The sequence below is a fragment of the Anomalospiza imberbis genome, chromosome 1 (genome assembly GCF_031753505.1).
Source record: "Anomalospiza imberbis isolate Cuckoo-Finch-1a 21T00152 chromosome 1, ASM3175350v1, whole genome shotgun sequence".
NCBI lineage: Eukaryota > Metazoa > Chordata > Aves > Passeriformes > Viduidae > Anomalospiza > Anomalospiza imberbis.
In genome coordinates this window covers 53,201,962-53,221,741 of record NC_089681.1, presented here as the reverse complement: position 1 = coordinate 53,221,741, position 19,780 = coordinate 53,201,962, and the positions used below count along the sequence as shown (strand labels likewise).

Genomic DNA, 19,780 nt, shown 5'->3' with positions numbered 1-19,780 from the left:
GTAAATGTGCAGGTGTGCAAGTCAGAAACAAAGGGGGAAATGCTGAAACAGCTGAGCAGAGATCTCAGTTCGCTGTAGAGAACTAGAGGAAGGAGAGGGAAGGCTTAAGATGTATCTCAGAGCTTGTTAGCCATGTGATGGAAGAAAGCATAAACATGTAAAACTGGAATGCATAATAGCCACTAAAACAGTTGTAGTAACTTGTCTGTAAACATTATGGACTTCAGGAATTCCTCAAAGTGGGAGCAGGTACTTGAGTCTACTGTATTGAACAATGTGGACTCTGAATCTGCACATGCAAAGCCTAAGATACTAAGATATTTAACAAGGTTTTTCTTTTTTTCTTTTCCCTTCTCTTTAAAAAAATCCATTAGGTGAAGTGTGCACAATACTGGCCAACAAAAGAAGAGGAAGTTATGACATTCAGTGAAACAGGTTTCCGTGTGAGACTAGTGTCTGAAGACATCAAATCCTATTACACAGTCCATCTACTGCAATTAGAAAATATCAATGTAAGCTTTTCTCAGTCGGTACAGCTCCTATTCCTGGGATTAAGTGTATCATGTGAACAACTTAGCATGATGTCACTTCTGGTTTGAGTGAGCTTTTACACTGGAAATTTTAATGCACTTTGCTTCTGAGAATGTTGAAGATGTTTGTGTGGAAATAATGAAGTGATTTAGACCTCAGTCTATACATTAGGAGAGATAACATCTTTGGCATTTGTAAACTTGTATTTTCCATTTGGCAGTACCTTAACATGCTGAATTCTAAATGATGGTAGTGGTGATTCTAAGAGGAGCTGTAAGAATTAAGGGAAGAACACAAGAGTGGAAAATTCTGATTTCCTTTGAATATCAGGTACCTGACTGAGTAATTACTGATTTTGTACTAGAACTTGAGTTTTCTATGTAATTTAGTCCAGCTGTCTTAAGTTTTTGGAGGGAGGAGTGATTACCACCTGTAGGTAGGTAACTTTATCTCCTCTTGCTTACCTCCACTTTTGCTCCACAGGACCAACCATCCTTTTCTTTTAAAAAATAAAGCACTTTGGCAATTTAACCAAGTTAAGCTCAAAAAAATTGTTCCTGGCCTGAGCTTGGGTTGGAATTTACTGCTTCTGTTGCAGAGTGGAAGACAGGATTGAAAAGCTTGTCTGTTTGTTCCAGCTATGTCTTGTAAGATACTCTCTCTCCCTATAAATCTTGCCTTATTTTAATTGAAAGTACTAGTATGGCAAGTTTTCAAGGTCATCTTAGTCAGAGAACTTGGGAAAGGAAAGCTTGAAGATGTTCTGCTTAATTCGTTACTTCCCTCATGCGATTAACATGATAAAACTTGGCATGTTTTTGCTTGGTCTTCTCCATGTTAGAAGAGCTTGATGAAATATTTGTCTTGCTGACCTGAAGAATTTCTCTTGAGTAGTTTGTTTATTGACAGCAAAGGCAAAACAAAGATGAGTAATGTTGGCTAGCTAGTGCCTGAAAAAGAGCAACTCTGCCTTTTGGAAAGCTGAGGCAAGTTTTCCTCACTACCAAAAAAGGCTTCTTCATGGAATTGTTTGGCTGATGTTGGCCCTTACTTTTAAATTTCCTATTTTCAAAAGATGCCATTTTCTTTACATGTTTGTGTTTGAACATAACATTAACTGGAAAATGCAGAATTACATTAAGGAACAGCACTGTATGTATAATATATACTGTAGTAGACTTTTGAGTTGGATCTATTGAGCACTTAAATTTCTGGGTTTGTTTTGGACCAGCAGTGCAGGCCTGTCACTGCTGTACAGAGTTTCTTGTGTGTCATTGTCCTGGTTTAAGATGGCAAACCCAGGACAGTCATATAAATCAGTTTCACAAATACCAATCTTTCTGTAATTAATTTTTATTTTATATCTCTAGCACTCTGGTAAGGCTCCATGAATATTAACTTCAATGCATAATTTTTGTAGAAGAAGCAGAACATACTTGGTTACTCGGGCAAAAAAAGCTGCGTAGTTTCTAGTCTTAACACTGTCAGTGTTATATGCAGCCTTTTGTAAGAATTTGATAATTATACCATAAAACTTGTGGGAACTGAGTATTTGCAGTAACTTGAAATGTGAGCTTAACTGTGTTTATGTAAGTTATTCTGCAGGGGCCTTTGGTGGAGGCAGAGCATAAGACATTTAGCCACTCAATGCCTGGAATATAGGATGACTCATGAACAAAATATACTCTGAATGCCAAGAATACTTAAAATGTAGTATTTCCTTGAAAACAGAGAGAACCAAGGTTGTCTTTATAATGCAAGCATTCTGAGCTCAATTTAGTTTGTCTTACTGCAGCAAATCTCTTTAAGACATAAACAAAATACAGGTATATGAAGAGTAAAGTGTTTATGCTATTACCAATGAAACAACCTCTGAGTATTTGGTTAGTTGATTTTGTTGTTGCTTATGTTAAAGATTATTTAGAAATACAGGTAGGATTTGGGGCTGTTATTTTTCAGGATTATATTAGGATATTTGTTGGTCTGATTTTTTTCTTTTACGTCTGTTCTAGGAAAAAAAATGTTGTTGTGGCTAGCACAGAGAAAATGGAGAGAAAATGGTGTTTGTTGGTATCTTTCAAAAAGTTTTGAAAAGATGCCTAATGTTCTTTGTTTTGCTGGTGATCATTTTAGAATTTCTTTTTTTTTTTTTTTTTTTTGCCTGACCCAATCTAAATTTTAGAATACAGGTATTTGCAGCTACTTTTCAACAGTGGTTCATTTTGTATCCTCCATGGGTTTGTGATGTCAATTGTCAGCTTTTCTGAAAGTTTAGTGCTGCTTTCTACTTTAATGGCTCAGGTATCAGAACTGTCCCTTTATAATAGAGGCTTAATGTGAAGACTTCCACCAACCAGTGCCTCTTGGAAAATAAAAGGAGAAGGAAGATACTGTGCTCATGTTTAAAATTTTGTAATCATATATGTGTGAAGCTGTTGAATGGCTATGATTTGAAGCAAAGTCTCCCAGCTTATTGGAGAAGTGATAGCAAGGTGTATGAGGGCCTGTTAAATCTATAAAATAACCATTGCAAAATGTTGCAGGAGAATTGTTAGATCTTGACATCTAACTTGGGAAAGACTCCACTTTGTGTTGAATATGTATTTTTATATTATTCTTAATTGTTGCTTTTAGCTTTTTTATTCCTTAATGTCACATCTCTATGTATTGGTCTTTAGAGAAAGAAACCTTTGTTTTCAGGAATTTCTGGTGTGGCAACCCAGATATCCTGAGAAAGATACAGTGTGACACATAATAAATGCTTATAAGCAAAACTACTACACAGGTACAGAGGAATTCCGACAAGCTATGCAAGGGCAAATGAGCATCAGATCTTCAGGGAAACCAGGCATTGCTTGGATGAGGAAGCAGAGCAGTGGAAGTTGAAATTGCAGAAGGAACCTTTTCGAATGTATCTCAGACTGGGTTTCTGGAAGTAAGAATACAGCAGTAGAAGGAGAGGTTTGCGAAGAAAATATTGTTGGTGGAGAAAGGACAAGGAGAAATGAACTAAATTTGATGTGACACTGGTGGTGTGATACTTTAGGGTAAGGACCATTAATAAATCTCAAGTGGAATCTTGAGTCCTCCACAAATAGCAAATACTTGGAAAAACCCATTAGTAAAATGGATTCTCAACTTAGTACCAAGCTTCTGTGTGGCTGTGACTGTCAGATTAAGGTAATGTGAGACTGCTTAGTGGCCCTCACTAGCTGATCCTATGGATGAACCAGAATGTTTCTGATGATTATTTGGCCCCCTTATCCTCAGGGACATCTTAATTTAAATTTTGGAAAACATTTTGGCCATCATGATTGAGCAAATAGAGGAGGCTCTGGTAGACGTTGATTTATTATTTTGAATTTCAGCTTGTAGTATATTGCCATTATAGCATGCCTTTTCATTTTTATATGATCACATTTAGTTGTTAATGAACCTGAGGTGTGTTCATTAAATACGGAAGCACTGTAGGGTTGTAGGTGCGTTATGTCTCCATATATTTGACCATTTCTGTAGCACTTTGATTATGGCTTTTATATGGACTGTGTGAAACTTAACAGACCAGCTTTTTTTTTTTTTTTTTGTCTTCTCCAGTTTTACTTGACCCTGAAGGCACTAACTTAACATTTGAGCATTTTGGTAGTGTTTTATTCAAGTTCAAACTCTCAGGTGACTGAACAACCTGAAGTTGCTCTTAAGATTTTTGCTCCTTTTTGTTTTGCTTGATTGAATAGTTGCTGTTAAAAGGTTATGGCAAGGCTTGTTTTGCTGGAAGTTAATCTGATGGGATATTCCTTTTCTGCTCAAGTCCTCATGTGGATCTCTGTAACTTGGAGCTTGTGCTTTGATCGTCCTTTGATTATACTGTTGATGTTTCCAGCAGTCAGTGCAGAGCTGTGCAGTGTGATGTCTGCTTTGCGAGTTCATCAGGTTTAGCTATCTTGGTTATTTATAGAAAATAAAAGTTTGTAAAACTTCCACAGTTTGAGTAATTTAAAAACAAAATGGTCAAAATAGTCATTTAAGTGTTGTCCCGTGGTCATTCAAGGATTTTTTTTTTTTGTTTGGTAGCTAGTTTTAGGGAATACATCTTTGAAAATTACATTGTGGTTACTACAGAACTAGCTGGTTTTCTGCTACCCTGCAGAAATATATAATACTTCTATGTTATATCCCTTGTATATTACATATAAAATTCTATAGTGCTACCTGAGTCTTGAAGTCCAGGGGGTTTTATTTTAAAAGATTAGCTAGTTTCCTGGTAACACTTCAAATTCAATTAGTTGTTATTTAAATTTGAATTTTTGTCCATCAACAGTTGTGAATCAAAAAGCCAGACCTCTTCTCGTAACAGTCCCACGTCACTTCATGTAAGTGCTGCATGGCTCAGTGACTGGGAGTTGTTTAAGAGAGGGTGGTACAGATCCTCACAAAGGCAGTGTTTCAGCTGTGCAGCTTGACTGCCAGCACCACTTGAAAGAGCCATTCTGTTTAAGAGAGCAGTGTGGGAGGTTTGAAATACTCAAATGGGATTTGGCTGTAGGATTAGAGACTGTGAGTTCAAAGATGACCAGCTGGTTCCAGTGCCTCGCAGTGGGACTCTTGTAGAGAGATGAAGAGACTAGGTATTTCTATAATGAGCTGAAGGGATTGAAAAGCATGGGATGGATGAAGCCTTCATACAAGAAAGGAAAGAAAAATGTAATTTTGTGGGTTAGAGCAGAGTGACATGTACAACAGCACTGTTTCATCTCTCTTTTAGAAATAATTATTTCAGATTAGTATATAAGTAGGGTGACTCTTAGCCACACTTTGTTCTTTTTCTTTGGGAAGAAGATGTCTATGATTGTTATGGATGGGATTGGGGTAGAAAACCCACACAAAAGAACCCCCCCACCAGACAAAAGCCCACACAAATAAACCCCACAGGTCACCTTTTTTGAGGTGACAGAAAAAGGCATTTTTGCCTTCTTGATGTGTAAAGGATTATTTTATCTGGATTGCTCTTTCAGAATGTTGAAGTAGGGAGTATCAATTACTACCTACAGACACCATCTAGATTAACAAGAAAAAACTTCAGCCTTTACTTAGCATGTGCATTTAGTTCACCTCTCCAGTTTTCTTAATTTTGTTTCTAAAGTGATGACTTTTCTTAGTTTTTCTTAGAAATAGAGAAAGTGCTCAAGTGTTACTTCCACATTTCTTATGAAAAATGTCTCCTCCATGATTTTTAAACAAACAGGTCATTCAGTTCATTTGTCACTTAACTTGCTACTTGAAAAACAAGAAGAGCAATAGGAGAGCAAATGCAAACTGTTCACTGCTTTGCTCCAGACAAAGGGAAGTCCCAGTATATTTACACAGTTTTGAGCCTGATACTCCTTTTTCCACCTATGAAATCTTAACGTAAATTCATTTTCTCAATATCGTAGATCACACTTTGTTGTCCTTGTTGAGCACCTAGCCAAAAGACAAAATATTTCTGGAAGATAACTGTGCATCTGAGAGTGACTGGACTCATGTTAATATCGACTGCTTTCTCAGAAAAGTATTGGCTGTCTTGCAGTATTGAGCATTGAATGCAAAAGACAAGTTGGGTTTTTGTTACTGCAGAAACCATGAAATGGATTCTTTTAATTTCACAATGGAATTTTGTAAGTTGTCTCTCATAAGAAGTAGAAACAGACTGAGCAGATGAAGAACAGTAGAATTTCTTTTATCTCATGGCTATATTTTACTGTTGCTGAAGAAGAATATATTTTCTGAAATACATCGATTTTAAATCCTTTTGTGTTCAGACTTTGCCAAGGTTTATGTAGGTGTCAGTCTATGTGGAAAATTAAATAACTGAAATAATAAATAATAACTGAATTAATTAAAAATTAAATAACTGAATTAATGAATTATAAAAAAATAACTGAACATTTATAAAATTCCTGAGCTAAAATCAGAATCACCATGGCAAGGAGTAGCATTTAACAGCAGGTCTGAAGTGAGTCCTATAAAAATGTGATCTGCATTTCATATACATACTCTTGCTGTTATTTCAGTACTTGCAGTTAGTTGGTTGTGTTAGGAGAGTAACTCTAAAAGAGTGCTTCTAAAGCAGCTGTATGATTTTGGAATCCTCCTTTTTTACTTAAAAAAGATAGAAGATGTCCAGCAGAAGTCTTGCTAGACATCCTGCTGTATGGGTTTTATAGCCTTTTCCAGGAAAGAACGCTTCCTGCTCCTCTCCGTAATGTGTTTAGTATAAAGATGTAATACCTCTTGGCATTAAAACTTGCTTGAAGCAAGAATGCAGAGTGTGTACAATGCTGACATGGGTTTTTTCAGTCATGTTAATTCTAGCTATCTAATAACTGCTGTCAGACATTGAACTGCATTATTGGTAGACAAAGAAAGACATTTGGGAGTAAGTAGTAAAGCAAACCAAACATAATATTGGAAATTTGAGAAGAAGAAAAAAAAACCCACGTGTGGTAATAATTGCAAAGGAGAAAATTACCAACTCAGATAAAACTGCTTCAGCGTGCACTGTTGGTTGTCATCCAGCTTGAAGCAAGTTACTGGGTTGTTTGTCTTAATGAGAGGTTTAAAATAGAAAAGAGCTGTTGATTGAGATTGGGGAAATTTGTGCTAACTGAGCCAAAGAGGAATGCTTTCTAGTTCTAGTGTTTATTTGTTTTCACTTCTAGAGTGGTGAGTCCAGGATGATCTCTCACTTTCATTATACTACATGGCCAGACTTTGGAGTTCCTGAATCCCCAGCTTCATTCCTGAACTTCCTGTTTAAAGTCAGAGAATCTGGTTCACTGAGTCCCGAACACGGACCTGCAGTAGTTCACTGCAGTGCGGGAATAGGACGTTCCGGCACATTTTCATTAGTAGATACTTGTCTTGTTCTGGTAAGTGTTTGTATTTTCTCTGTCACCCCTTCCCTTGTCCTGACACCCCGCCAACCTTCCCAGTATGGGCTTTTTGGTCAGAAGGCATTAAAAACATTGAAGTTAATGACATTCCAGTGGAAACTTAAATTAAGGCATCATGCTTTTTTTTTTTTCTTTCACATATTTTGAGGGCAAAAACACAGCTCTTGAAATGCATTTACAAATTCCTCTTGAAGTACCCCAGGACAATTGCATATTCTCAAAGCTTCCTGGAAAGTAAATTGTAAACATTCTTTTCCTTTTACGTAAGATCTGCTTAGAAAAGGTTGAGGATTGGTTGTTTTTTCCATATGAAAAAAGCTTGTGAATATATATTGAGATGATTGAATCTGTAAGTCTTTTTCTCCAGAGCCCTTTTCTTAAGCATGCAGAAAATTGTTGTTGTCTGAACTAGGATGAGAACTCAGGCATGCCCCTAATTCTCCTGTAGTGTGTATTGGAGGGTGGTGCAGAATTTCCCCTGCTGTGCAACCCTCTGGGTAGTGGGGCTTGGCAGCCAGTTCCAGTGCTACATGGATGTATAGATTGTTTGCTTATAGTGAACTGCATCATCTGTAATTGTTCATGACATGAGTGAACCTTGAATGTTAAATAATATTTTAAATAAATCAAAATTTTTGTTGGACTTGAAAGTCCAGGCACAGAGTTTTCTCTTTGTGCTTGGTAATAGTAAAAAGGACAGCACAGGTTTAACTGAAAAAGAATTTCAATTGAATTACACGAGACACATTTTCTGGTTTGGTTAGTTCCTCTTAACTTACTTTTCTTTATTTTTTTTTTTTTTAACGAAAAGCATAGGGGCATATTTTGATGGAAATGTACTTCAGAAACACCCTGTGAATGTAATGTGGGGACAAGTGTGTGCATTGTTGGGTTCAGGGTTCTGCTTTAAATAAGGAAACTTCTTCCATAGTCAGTCTGAATTGCTGTTCTATTCAGAAGCAGCAGGAAATATTACTTTACAGCTATGATTCTTATAGTTCTCTTTCAAAGTCCAAATACAAGCCTAAATAAAATTGAGCATATCTGTATGTCTTAATTTTAGGCGTTAATATTAAAGGGTACTAATTTATTTGTTTATTATGTGATTCCTGATTTGTTTGTAGTAAGATTTCATTAGATGATTTGCATTTTTCTTTCAAAAACAAATTAGAAATAATTTGAGATGTTGATCTTCCATATAACTAATAGAAGCAAAATATGGAGAAATTAATTTTTAGATTGAATTTTATGACTAATTTTTTATTGTAATTATTTTTTATATACTATTGACACTTTCAATGTAACTTGCTTTACAGATGGAGAAAAAAGACCCATTTTCTGTAGATATTAAGAAGGTATTACTGGATATGAGAAAATATCGAATGGGACTTATTCAGACTCCTGATCAACTAAGATTTTCATATATGGCTGTAATAGAAGGAGCAAAATTTATAATGGGGGATTCAACTATACAGGTAAATGTTTTGCTCCATGTATTTGAACAGCAGATTGCAACAGTAGTTAAAAATAAGCTCCAGATTATTTTAAAACATGTAATTTTGTGGGATTTTAATAATTAGCCTTTTTCAGTAGATGCCTAGGACATATCAAAGGGTATCTCTTCAGTGCCTTCTATCACTTCTATCAAACTAAACTTTTAACTGTGTATATATGTCCCCTCTTAGATAAAATATGAAAATTATTTGTCTGTCCAAATGTTTAAACAAAAAAAAAAGGGTCAATTGAAGTTTTCAGTAATAAAAAGAGAAAGTAATGCCCACTATCACTTTGAAGATAGCAAGTATATTTTTTAGAATTTCTTGATCTTTGCTATTTTCCTAGCAGATAAGTTGCCTTATGCTACAGATAATATTTATTGGTAAAGTTGCCTTGTTTCTTCATAGCCTTTAAAATTTGTTTTACAGTTAGTACGATCTAGCCAAATTTGGGTGCAAAGAAATTACCAAATCTCACTGTTTTATGAGTGCGGCTTGCAGACATAACAGTTGTGTTAAGTGGCTGGGCCTAGGTGGGAGGGAGAACTGGGAGGAGAGGCTTAGAAATACATTTAATTCTGCTTTCATATGCTAGGGCTCTTTTATTTTGTTGATTTCTTGAAATCACAAATAGAGCAGATAAGCTAAAATACATTTCCTTTCTTTGTGGTATTGGTAGTGGTCTGATTCTTCCCTTAAGAAACGTTTCTTGACTTGCTGTGTAAATAAAGAAATAATTTTACACAACTGCTAATCAACACCTAGATAGTGTGCTGCTGGTCTGACTCCTGTGCTATATGTGTAGAAGACTTCATGATTCATCCTAATGTTAACAGCAGTTTAGTCTCTTCATTTTGTGGAAGCTGTTTCTGGTGGTATGAAGTATTGTGTCTAGTAATAGTTTTCTGCTTTGCTTTTTTTAAAAGCCATGCTCCAAAGTGAGCAGCTCCGGTTCCAACACTTAGCCATGTAGATCACAGGATGTCTTACTTCTGGATACAAGGGAGCATTGTCAACTCAGAATACTGCTTGACACGTTCAAGTGTGTTATTTATTCATAGTAAGAGAATGCCTAGGAAGGCACTCTTCTCATTTGTTCTCTTTTTCTTGTTACGATTGTTCAGATGATCTTAAATCAGTTTTCCTGCAGTGCAAGGCATTTGTCCTGATGCTTCTCTCTTTAGGCCTTGGCATTATGTGCAGAAAATTAATTGGCAGTGCTCAAAAAAGCATATTTCTCTTTCAAGTTCAGGAGGTTATTTTATTCCATGAGGAATGGTTGACTCTTCACAGTGTGAGAGGTATTCACTTCTCTCTGATAGTGATGGAGAAGGCCTGAAATTATTGAATGCCTCTATTATTTAACATTAGCCAGATGTTAATCTCTGGTGTCTCCTTGGATTTTGGAAAGCAGTAAACTGTGCAAGCACAACTTTCACTTTTAGTAGAGGAGTCAGTTCATTGTTAAAACTCATTTTGCCAGCAGTCCATTTATAAGTAGCTGTTTTTTATATCACTCTCTGACTTTGATATTTAGTTTAGACGAGCAGTCTTGAAATCATTCCATGGACAGGACTCTATTACTTGTTTTGCGAAGATTAAATTTTCAGTTCATCTACCTTATCACAGACTTTTAAAACTAACTGATTTTTTCCTAAAAGATATTCTATGTCTCTATAGGCACTGGCTGATTTGTGTGATAAAGAAAGTGATTGTTTTTTAGGGCTGATTCTTTTCCTTCCTGTGCACTTTCTAGGGTTCTTTTCTGCATAAAATCTTCTTGTAGCAAGTCCTTCAGACTATTTTTCATTAGGACAGAGATCTAGCAAAACAGGTTTACTTCCAATTTCTTTTTTTCTTCCATCTTATTTCAGATTACTTCTCAAAGCAAGGTGAATAACTGTTTTATGATGCAGTAGATCTCTGGGCTAATGGGCCACTAAGTGAAATAGTAGGCCATGACTCTGGCATAGCTAACTCTTTGTTAAATTTTCCCAGTTCTCTCTTCTTAGGCAGTTCTTGTATACAAGGTCCTGTTGTATTTTGAAGCCATAGAAGGTAAGAGCACAGCACAGGCCTGTATAAAGTAGAGGGAGATGGCAAGTGTTGGACAGTGCAGGATTTTATAAGGCACAATGCTTCCTAATTGTGAAGCTGCCGTGGACAGTACAAACTGTGAAGGTAGAGGCCTCATGCCTTTGCAGAGGCACCATCCTGGAAAAATAGAAAAAAGGATCATTGATGGTTGTTGAAGACACATTTTGACCTAACTTTATTTCTTCATCTAGCAATTTTTTCTTGATCTAGTAGTTCCTTTAATCTACTTCTGTGACTGTTCTTTTGGAAGACATACTGGCAAGGGGGCCCTTTAATATTAGGGGAATGTTTGAAATGTGTTCTCCTTGTTTTCAGAAACGGTGGAAGGAGCTCTCTAAGGAGGACCAAGCGCCAAGTTCCGAGCAGTCTCCTCCACACCCAACGAAAATAACCACAGAGAAGTACAATGGGAACAGCATAGGCCTGGAGAACAATGATCAGATGGAGAAAAAAAGCACTGACCTGTCCACTAAGGTTCAAGATATCACAGATGGGAACATTGAAAAGTAGGCACGATAAAGAAACTTTTAAAAGGCAGATAGACTCTCTCAAAAGGCTGAATTTTAGGCTGCTTTTCTTATTGTAAAAACATCAAGCTCTTTCTGCAGTAGCAAGGGAGAACAGGTGGTATTTGACAGTCTTATTCAAGGAGTTTTAAAACTGCCACCTCAATGATTCCTTGTGATTTGGTTTTACTGTTCAGAAATCAAGAGAAGAAAAGCAAGTGTCTCTAACTGAAGCAGCTCTATCTCACACTTTCCTTAACAGATTGTCAGTGAACTCCACTGTGAAGTGTGAATGAGGTCCTAAAATTGTCCAGCATAATTTCGTACTGATTTTTAAATACAATGCTAACTTATTCAGAAACACAAAGGTTTTATCACATACCACTTTTTGTGTCATGGTTGAAATTGTATCATTGGAGCCATGTATTACCCTCTGTTCATGTTAAATCTACCTGTTGTGTGTAGTTTGCTGTGGCTTAGCTGTGTCAGGTGAATTTGCCTTTCTCTCAGGAGTGTTGATGCCTCAGCTGGGAGGCACAGTGTCACTTGGGCCTTCCCCCATGTGGATTGTCAAATGTTGATCCATAGCTGGAGATCCAGAAATTGGGCCAGGGCTGTGCCAAGCTGAGCCATGTGGTGCACAGGAGGCAGGGTGTGTCCCAAAGGGCAGCAGCCTGAGATGAGACACAGCAGTTCAGTGTAGATAGGCTGGAATTGCAGAATAACTGCTGGCTCACCAAATGCCCCAATGAGTTTCTGTGTCTTCATGTGTGTTTTGAGAGAGAATGACAGCAATTCTGTAGTTGTTTGAAGGAGCCCTTCACAAGAAGGAGTGAGGCTATGGGGGTATGTGTTAGAAGTCAATCAAAATTGGTTTTTGTGTCAGAATTATTATGCTGTCTTTGAGATTTTGAGGGCACTTTTGGAGACATGAATTACAAAGTTGTCCTACTAATGTAACACATAGAACTTGGGTTTATTGTGTGTCCTTTATCAAGATCTGGTTTGCATGCTGAGATGAATACCATTAAACCTGCATGCAGCCGTGAGTAGGGTTTAGGGTTTGGAGTCAGTGTGTCATTGAGGCTGGTGTGAACTCTGCAGTGGAGGCACCTGTGTAAATACTGTGACACTTGCATGTGGTACCTGGCACTACATATAAAGGCAGCCTCCACACAAAACATCTCAGCCACCAAATGGGGCACAGACAGGGGTGAAAGACTCAGCTCAGATAATTTAACTAATTCTGTTCTCTGTCAAACTCATAGATGAAGTACCGTGTACATCTTTACATCTGTCATTTACTTATTCGTGGGCTTCGCTATCTGAAACTCTCTACATCAAGGTGGCTTAAACATAATAAAAGATTGTTTGGTTTGGATTTTATATGCTGCTGCCATATGCTACTGGTGGGTTAACTATTGGGAGTGTAGGAAAGAGGTTTGTTTTAATATTATAATAGCCTTTTTTCCTGTTCTTCAGTGTAAGATTCACCTTTTTTTCTTTTTAAGTTCTGTCCGAAAACGACTGCGGGAGGATAGAAGAGCAAACACAGCACAGAAGCTGCAGCAGATGAAGCAGAAGCTAAATGAGACTGAAAGAAAAAGAAAAAGGTGGTTATACTGGAAACCTATTCTCACTAAGATTGGGTTTGGTACACTGATTTTAGTTGCTTATTTTTGCTGGAAAATGTATTTTCAAGAACATTCCTTGTAAGTGAACAGTAAGTGTGACTGCTCCAATAGCTGATTTTGCTGGAAGGTAATGAGTAGGGGTGTGACTTTAAGCATAAACTCCTTATTCCTGGAATGGGTACAGACTGTTACATACAATAGAGAAGTGATGTAAACTTGATCTCATGTCGACATCTCAGGACTTTCCACTGCAGGTACTTAGAAAAATGAACCGCTGCCCCCCACAGAATTGATGGTTTTTGTTTAATATGAGCAGGTCCAAACTTGCTGCAACTGTTTATACACTTTTTAGCATGGTGTTCTACTAGATCTTGAACAAATGCTGAACCGTGGAGGTTTAGCTACTGAAGGCTGTCTGGATTTAAATTTACATGCCTGACATAAGCAATAAACAGTGTTGTATCATTTACATTATTAATGCAAAGAAGTTATCCTTAAATATGTGTAATGTGTAATGTACTAGTGACATGAACATAAACCTTTTATATTCTTATGACCTAGGATAAATATATTTTATAATTGCATATTTAATCTTTTTGTAGTTCACTGTACTTTTAAAAGCTCAGTTTGTACAAATTTCTGACCAAAAGATTTTCATTTTGAAACTAAATGTAATAATAATTTGTGCATGAAAAGAATAGTGCAGCCATTCCCCATATTTGACTCTCCAGTTTGAAATGAGCAGCTAGGGGTCTGATGAAGCACTTGCCAATTTCTACTCTGTTAATTTGCATTCCTTATTTATTTTTTTGTGGTTTTCATTATTTAAGACTTGGTTTTTTTTTAAGGCTTTTGAGAACATAGCCCCCACTGAAAGTCGTACTGTTGATTAATGTATTCAGACTTCAGCTACTATTTGAAGGCCAACATTGTTCAAGTTCTGACATTCCATTAAATGTAAACATAATATTTTGTTTGTGTATAGATTTTAATTGCTAGAAAGAATAAAATTAATTAATCAGTAATAGTTGTAGAAAACACATCAAAGGAAACGGTAGTTGAACTTCCAAGGGTGGCTCTAATAGAAAAGAAATGTTGGTAGTGTTCTGCCATACCCAGTGTTTTCAGCTGTATGAGCCACTTCAGTAGCTTCACGAAGTCTAGAACTGCTTTTCAGGTTCCCCAGCACTGTATTAGACATGCTAGTAAAACACTTAAAGACTAACATTTTGGGAGTATCTGTGCTACAGCCCCTTTAAAATGGAGCACTCCCTTTCCATTACTTGAATAGTAACACTTTCTAAATAGCAATTCAACACAAACCACTTTCTGCCCTTTAAATTACCTTTGAATACAGAGATGGTATATAGCTGAGTGTAGCTTGTTGTTCAAGCTAGGATCTAGTAATTTGTAGGATTGGATTGTACTTTGAAATGGGAATTTTATTTATTCAAGCATTGTCTTGTTGGGTAACTTCAGAGAAGTTATGTTTTCTCCTTCTGTTTTCTAAGCTTGGTTGTTTTTCTGTCAGGTGTGGGGTCTTGAGGGTTTTCTTCCACTCCCCTCCCCCATTTTGTAAAGCACTTCTTGGATTTACTGCTGAAAAATACTCAAAGAGCTGGATGATTATTTGCTCCTTATTCAAAGGAATTGACTTCAAAGTTTTCCAGTATGTCCAAGCTTGGTAGTCACGTACAAGGCATGGGTCCCAATTACTCTGACACTTACTACATGAAGCTAAGTACAGTTTACTCTTTAAAATTCTCATTTCGCAATAGCTAATACTATTCTGGACTACGCTGTTTGTATAGTAAACAAATGCTGAAGGGTCCAGATGAGGAAAACAAGTGTAGTTTCATGGAGTACTGGATTTGGGAATTTGTGCGTCAGTAGAATAAGACAGTTTGTTCCATGGCGTTGCTGACCAGCTGTGAATAGCAAAATGACTGCTGGGACATAGCACAGGCAGGCAGCTCATGTATTTTAAGACATTTCACAATTTTTACAACCACAGTAACTTTTAGCCAGCAAGAAGACTCTCAAAATATTTTTTTCTCCTTTAAATTGAGGATAGGTTTTTCAGTATCAGCTGTAATTGATAGTAGGTGTAAATGTATGTGCCTTATAAAGATATTTTGGTTATGGAAAAATACATGGAATGTAATTTAAATGCTTTTGTAACAGAAATATTCCAGATTTTATTCTAGATACTTAAAAGCAGCTAAGGAAAAAGTGCAGGCAAAACTTGGACTGATACCACACTGTTATTTATTGCCCTCCTTTTGGCATAAGGAGGATTTCCTGGGCTACCAGTATCCTACAGGCACTGAGCTCTAACTGCAGCTTGTCAAGTTGTCACTTGATTTTTTTTTTTCCTGATTCCATCTTCTAAATTCAGCCTTTTCCATTTTCTTGATCCTGAGTAAGCATTCCTCAGTTCAGGGTAGGGCAGGGGGCAGCCAATTCAGATCACCTCATACTCTGTTACCTTCTTGATGCAATAAAGCAGGACTTGCACATTCAGCAGTTGTTCTGTAAAAGTTTGGTTCTGTGATTGCAAGTACCTTGGGAGTCTTAAATGTTAATAATTTAAGGAGGATGAACCAGTACAAGCCTTGGACAAAACTATTTTGAACAGTGAATTGTTCATGATAGTCTGAGAATAGTAAGGAAAATCAAATTATTGATTTCTTTTTACATTCCAGGAAATAATTTGGATAAAAATCTTCTTTCTGGTCCATCACTAATCCTTAAAACCCAAAATCTGGAGGATTGTTTTCCTTGCTGCACACTAAGCCCTTGTGATACTTTGTTATTCTGGAGGATTTAAATTTGCAGCATTTTTGCACAGCTTGGATGTTAAATAGGAACAAATATGGGCCAAAAGGAAAAACTGTCAATCCCAGTCATCTCTATCATAGGAAATGCTTAAAGGGTGAAATTGAAGGACATGCCTTCTGACCCCTCTCCTCTCCCCCTCCACGATTTCTGGCAAACTGCTGCCTGTCCCATGCTACTTCTAAAATGTCACTGAGCTCAATTCAAATTTGGTTTTGGTTTGGTTGGTGTTAGTTTTCCCTCTTCTCTGGAAATGCAGCAGTCAAAATATTTGATGCATAGTGGGCATCTCTGATTAAACGTTTGGCTCTCAGATGAACACTTGTGTACAAATCATGCACGTTTTCATAAAGAAATACCTAGCAAACATTTGGACCTCCACTGCAAGGGGTTTGCAAGATTGGAATTAATCCTCTAGGTTTCCTATTTGTGTTCTTGATGCAGGGACAGTCCACTTAGTTACGGTACGTCTGTATTTTCTTTGAAATGTATTAAGTAAAATAATTTAATTCAGTGTGAAATAGCAATTTGGAAAAAACCTCTGGATTTGTTATGCAAGTGAGATGTTGCCAGTGAAATGTGGCTTATTCTGTTAAACCTCGAGTAATATGGTTTACTGACATCAGTTTATGTCCCTCTGAAAAGGGAAGAGGCGTAAATGTGTATGCATGTATGTGTGACTGGATCATGCAGGCGATGAAAAAGCCTGGTTAGCTTTATGTTTAATGAATGTAAACCAAATTATTTAGTTTGCTGTTTGGCATTATAGTAAAACCTGAGACACTTGAGGACTGCACGAGAAACTAAATTAACAATCACAAAAGAGGAAGTCTTCTGCAGGGCCGAGTGGCTTAAGCCAGAGGATGGTATTTGCAAAGGTGATGTGACACACAGTAGTCTTCCTGGGCCTTTTTGTTTGCCCCCAAGTTTTAAGTCAGTCTTTCATTTTTATGTACAAAAAATAAACGTGTTCAAAATTGCATCTCTGTCTGAGTCTTTATTTAAATTGGAAGGATAAAAACTTGGAAGCCCTCTTTCAATGTGTCATAACTGGTGGAGGAAAGCTGCTTTATCAATCAGTATAGTGCTTGCAGAACTCAGACTCATTTTACCTGTAGTAGTTCGGGGGTGTGGTGCTGTGAACACCAAGGTCTCTTTCTGTAGACTCTCCGAGTGGAGCCTTCCCTTGCCTAAAAACAAAATGTCCAGTGCTGGGGTGTCTTTCTCACTACAGGAAATCTTTGCTTAGAAACAGTTACTTTCGAGCCGCTGTAGCAGGATTGGCCTCCAAAGCTGTGAGAGGTGATGTGTTTTGAGATGCAGCCTGCCATAGTCCCTCTCAGGCCTAAGGAGACTTCTGCAGTGCTTGTGGTTACATGTGTGAGGAAGTGGTTTGCTGGACTGAGACCTGTCACTTGAAACTCTCCAGCAAGGATGTGCCTTATACTGTAACATGGAAACACCTTCTGGAAAAGCTTTCCAAGAGTATTTGCTCAGAGGCAGAGGCAGTAGTTGCTCCAGGGAACACATGAGAAGCTGTTTGGTGTTGACAATGAGCTGCAAACCCGCTGAGCGTTCTTAGCTTTTTTTTTTTTTTTTTTTGGTTGTTTTTTATCCCCGTACTCTGTACTGAATCGGTGACTTTCTTTTGGTTGTATGTCGCAGGCCGAGACTGACTGACACCTAAGCCTTCGAGACTTGTGAATATTCTGCAGCTATAAACTGCTAATTATTGACATGCAAAGCGAGACATGACCCCCCCTCTTCGGGAACAAAAAGTGAGGTCTGTTAAGTACCAAGAAGACCTCAGTTATCTGTTTACAGCGTAAACTGCACCGAGGGGATGAAGACCACCAGCAGCATGTGCTACTTTGCAAAACGATATAATTTGCCATCTTGTGTTTTTATAATGCCTGTATTAATGTAGAAAGATGTAAAAGAAATAAATTAGGAAGTATTTTGTTTTGTACTGCCATTCTTATTGTATTTTTATACTTTTTGGCAGCATTAAATATTTTTTTAAATTGATGTGCTGTTGTGTGCGCGTTATGTTAGGGAGAACCTGTTAAGAGTGTGTGTTGTGGAATAAGGGGTTTTGCCTTAAGGTTTCCTGATACCTGTCTTAACTGGAAAATGGCAAAATTATTAGGGTGTGCTTTATGCAGGTATTTTCATTAATGCTAAGTATTGTAGTTTGATTTAGGAGGAATTCTTGTACATTTTTTTTGTAATACACCACTAAGAATATTATTTTAATAATCTGACGAGTTGGTTTGGTAATTCTTTTTATGTTTGCTATAAAATATGCACAAAATGTTCAGAGTAACTTTGTGGCGGGAAAGTTTTCTGTTGGTGATGCTTTAAAGGGAAGAAAGGTTGAACCTGACCTCTCTTGACCCACAGTCCTGTGTAGTTAATGGGAGCTGAGGAACAAAAACGAAGTGCACAAAAGTCAATGGTGTCTGTAATTAAACAGGTTTTGGATTGTGCCATCACAGTGTGTTCTATGTACGGTATTTTCTTTCACATCTCCTACCTTCTGTCATTGTTGTCCTTTACATAGATTGGAAATGGGTAAGCCAGAGTGCTGCTTAAAGGAGTTCTTCCAACGAGGTCAGCAGGGTTTCCAGCTTTGTGCCTTCTGTAACAGAGCTGGATCTCAATTCTGCACTTGTTCTCGGATGGTTTCAGATAAACATTAACTCACAAAACATTGTATTTACTCTCACTGTCTAAAGAGGCATGTGGTGGGGTTTTACATGGCAGCAGCCTGAAATCTTACCAGAACCTTGTCTTGAGGCCTGTTCATGAAAGCAGTGATGTTCAGAGTTGTGTTGAACTTGAAGGGGAAGCTGAAGCAGGGGAGTACTTAGTGCTATTACTTGAGCTAACAACACACTTGACACTATCATCCTGAAATAGTCTAAATTTCCAGTCTGGTTTGTCCAGATTTTTTTTTTCTTTACATGATTACCATTGTTCTGAGTCTATGCTGGAGGAAAAAAACAATGTTGATTCAGTTTTCATTTTCAAGTTGGTGCAGCTGTGAAACCAGTAGTGTTTATAGTAAGAGATTAAGCTCTGCCAAAACCACTGCAACAAACCCTGCTATTGTTGATTACAGGAACAGGGCCTGTTTATACCACTTGGGACATCTTTGGATAAGGCTTTTAGCAGTTCATGCCTTTTACCTTTAGCTGTGGTTTAGGTTTTCATTATTCTCCCTCTCTTGGAGTTGTGAGTAAGCATGCACTGGAAGTGTGAATGTGCTGCCTTATTCTACCTTCTGCTATCACATGCAACTAGTTTATCTTGTGGGGCATAAACAGCTGAATATCCTAATAAAAATGCTGATTGCCCTTAGTTTTTAAATGGTTTTCAGCTACTGAGATGCTGGAATAAAGCTGATGTCAGCCAAGTTGATGAATCGGCAAAGAGATCGAGTAGTTCCAAAACCAGGGCTTTGTTGTGTTTGTTGAATGCTGTCTTGTGACAGGAGAAGTCTTGCTTTCTGACCTCTATACTTGTTTGGTTATTTCTACACAGATCCCAATTCTTGACTACTGTCGAGAAAGTGTATTTTATACTTGTGAAAGGCATTTCTTTCCAAATGAAGAAGCTGTGATTTACTGACTGCCATTTCTTTTCTCCATGCTCAAGGGCGGTGTTGCAGAGGTGTTTTTATTTTTGCTGGTCATCTGAAGAGCAGGGCAAAGGCGCAGCCTTTGTCCTGCAGGAAGGTTTTG

The 19,780-nt window shown here is 37.4% G+C and overlaps 1 protein-coding gene across 3 annotated transcripts in view; it reads left to right on the top strand.

Annotated features, from left to right (window-relative positions):
- PTPN2 (protein tyrosine phosphatase non-receptor type 2) overlaps window positions 1-19,780 on the top strand; it is a 35,396-nt gene that overhangs the window by 11,919 nt on the left and 3,697 nt on the right. Inside the window, exons 5-10 of one of the 3 annotated variants that reach the window (XM_068192840.1) lie at window positions 375-512; window positions 7,230-7,439; window positions 8,780-8,938; window positions 11,372-11,562; window positions 13,074-13,175; window positions 17,700-18,062. In XM_068192840.1, the coding sequence (XP_068048941.1) occupies window positions 375-512; window positions 7,230-7,439; window positions 8,780-8,938; window positions 11,372-11,562; window positions 13,074-13,175; window positions 17,700-17,721 (822 nt within the window). In that variant the 3' untranslated portion in view covers window positions 17,722-18,062. Of the gene's footprint in view, window positions 1-374; window positions 513-7,229; window positions 7,440-8,779; window positions 8,939-11,371; window positions 11,563-13,073; window positions 17,015-17,699; window positions 18,063-19,780 lie in introns of those variants that run through there. The other 2 variants (XM_068192831.1, XM_068192849.1) reach the window with 2 other exon arrangements.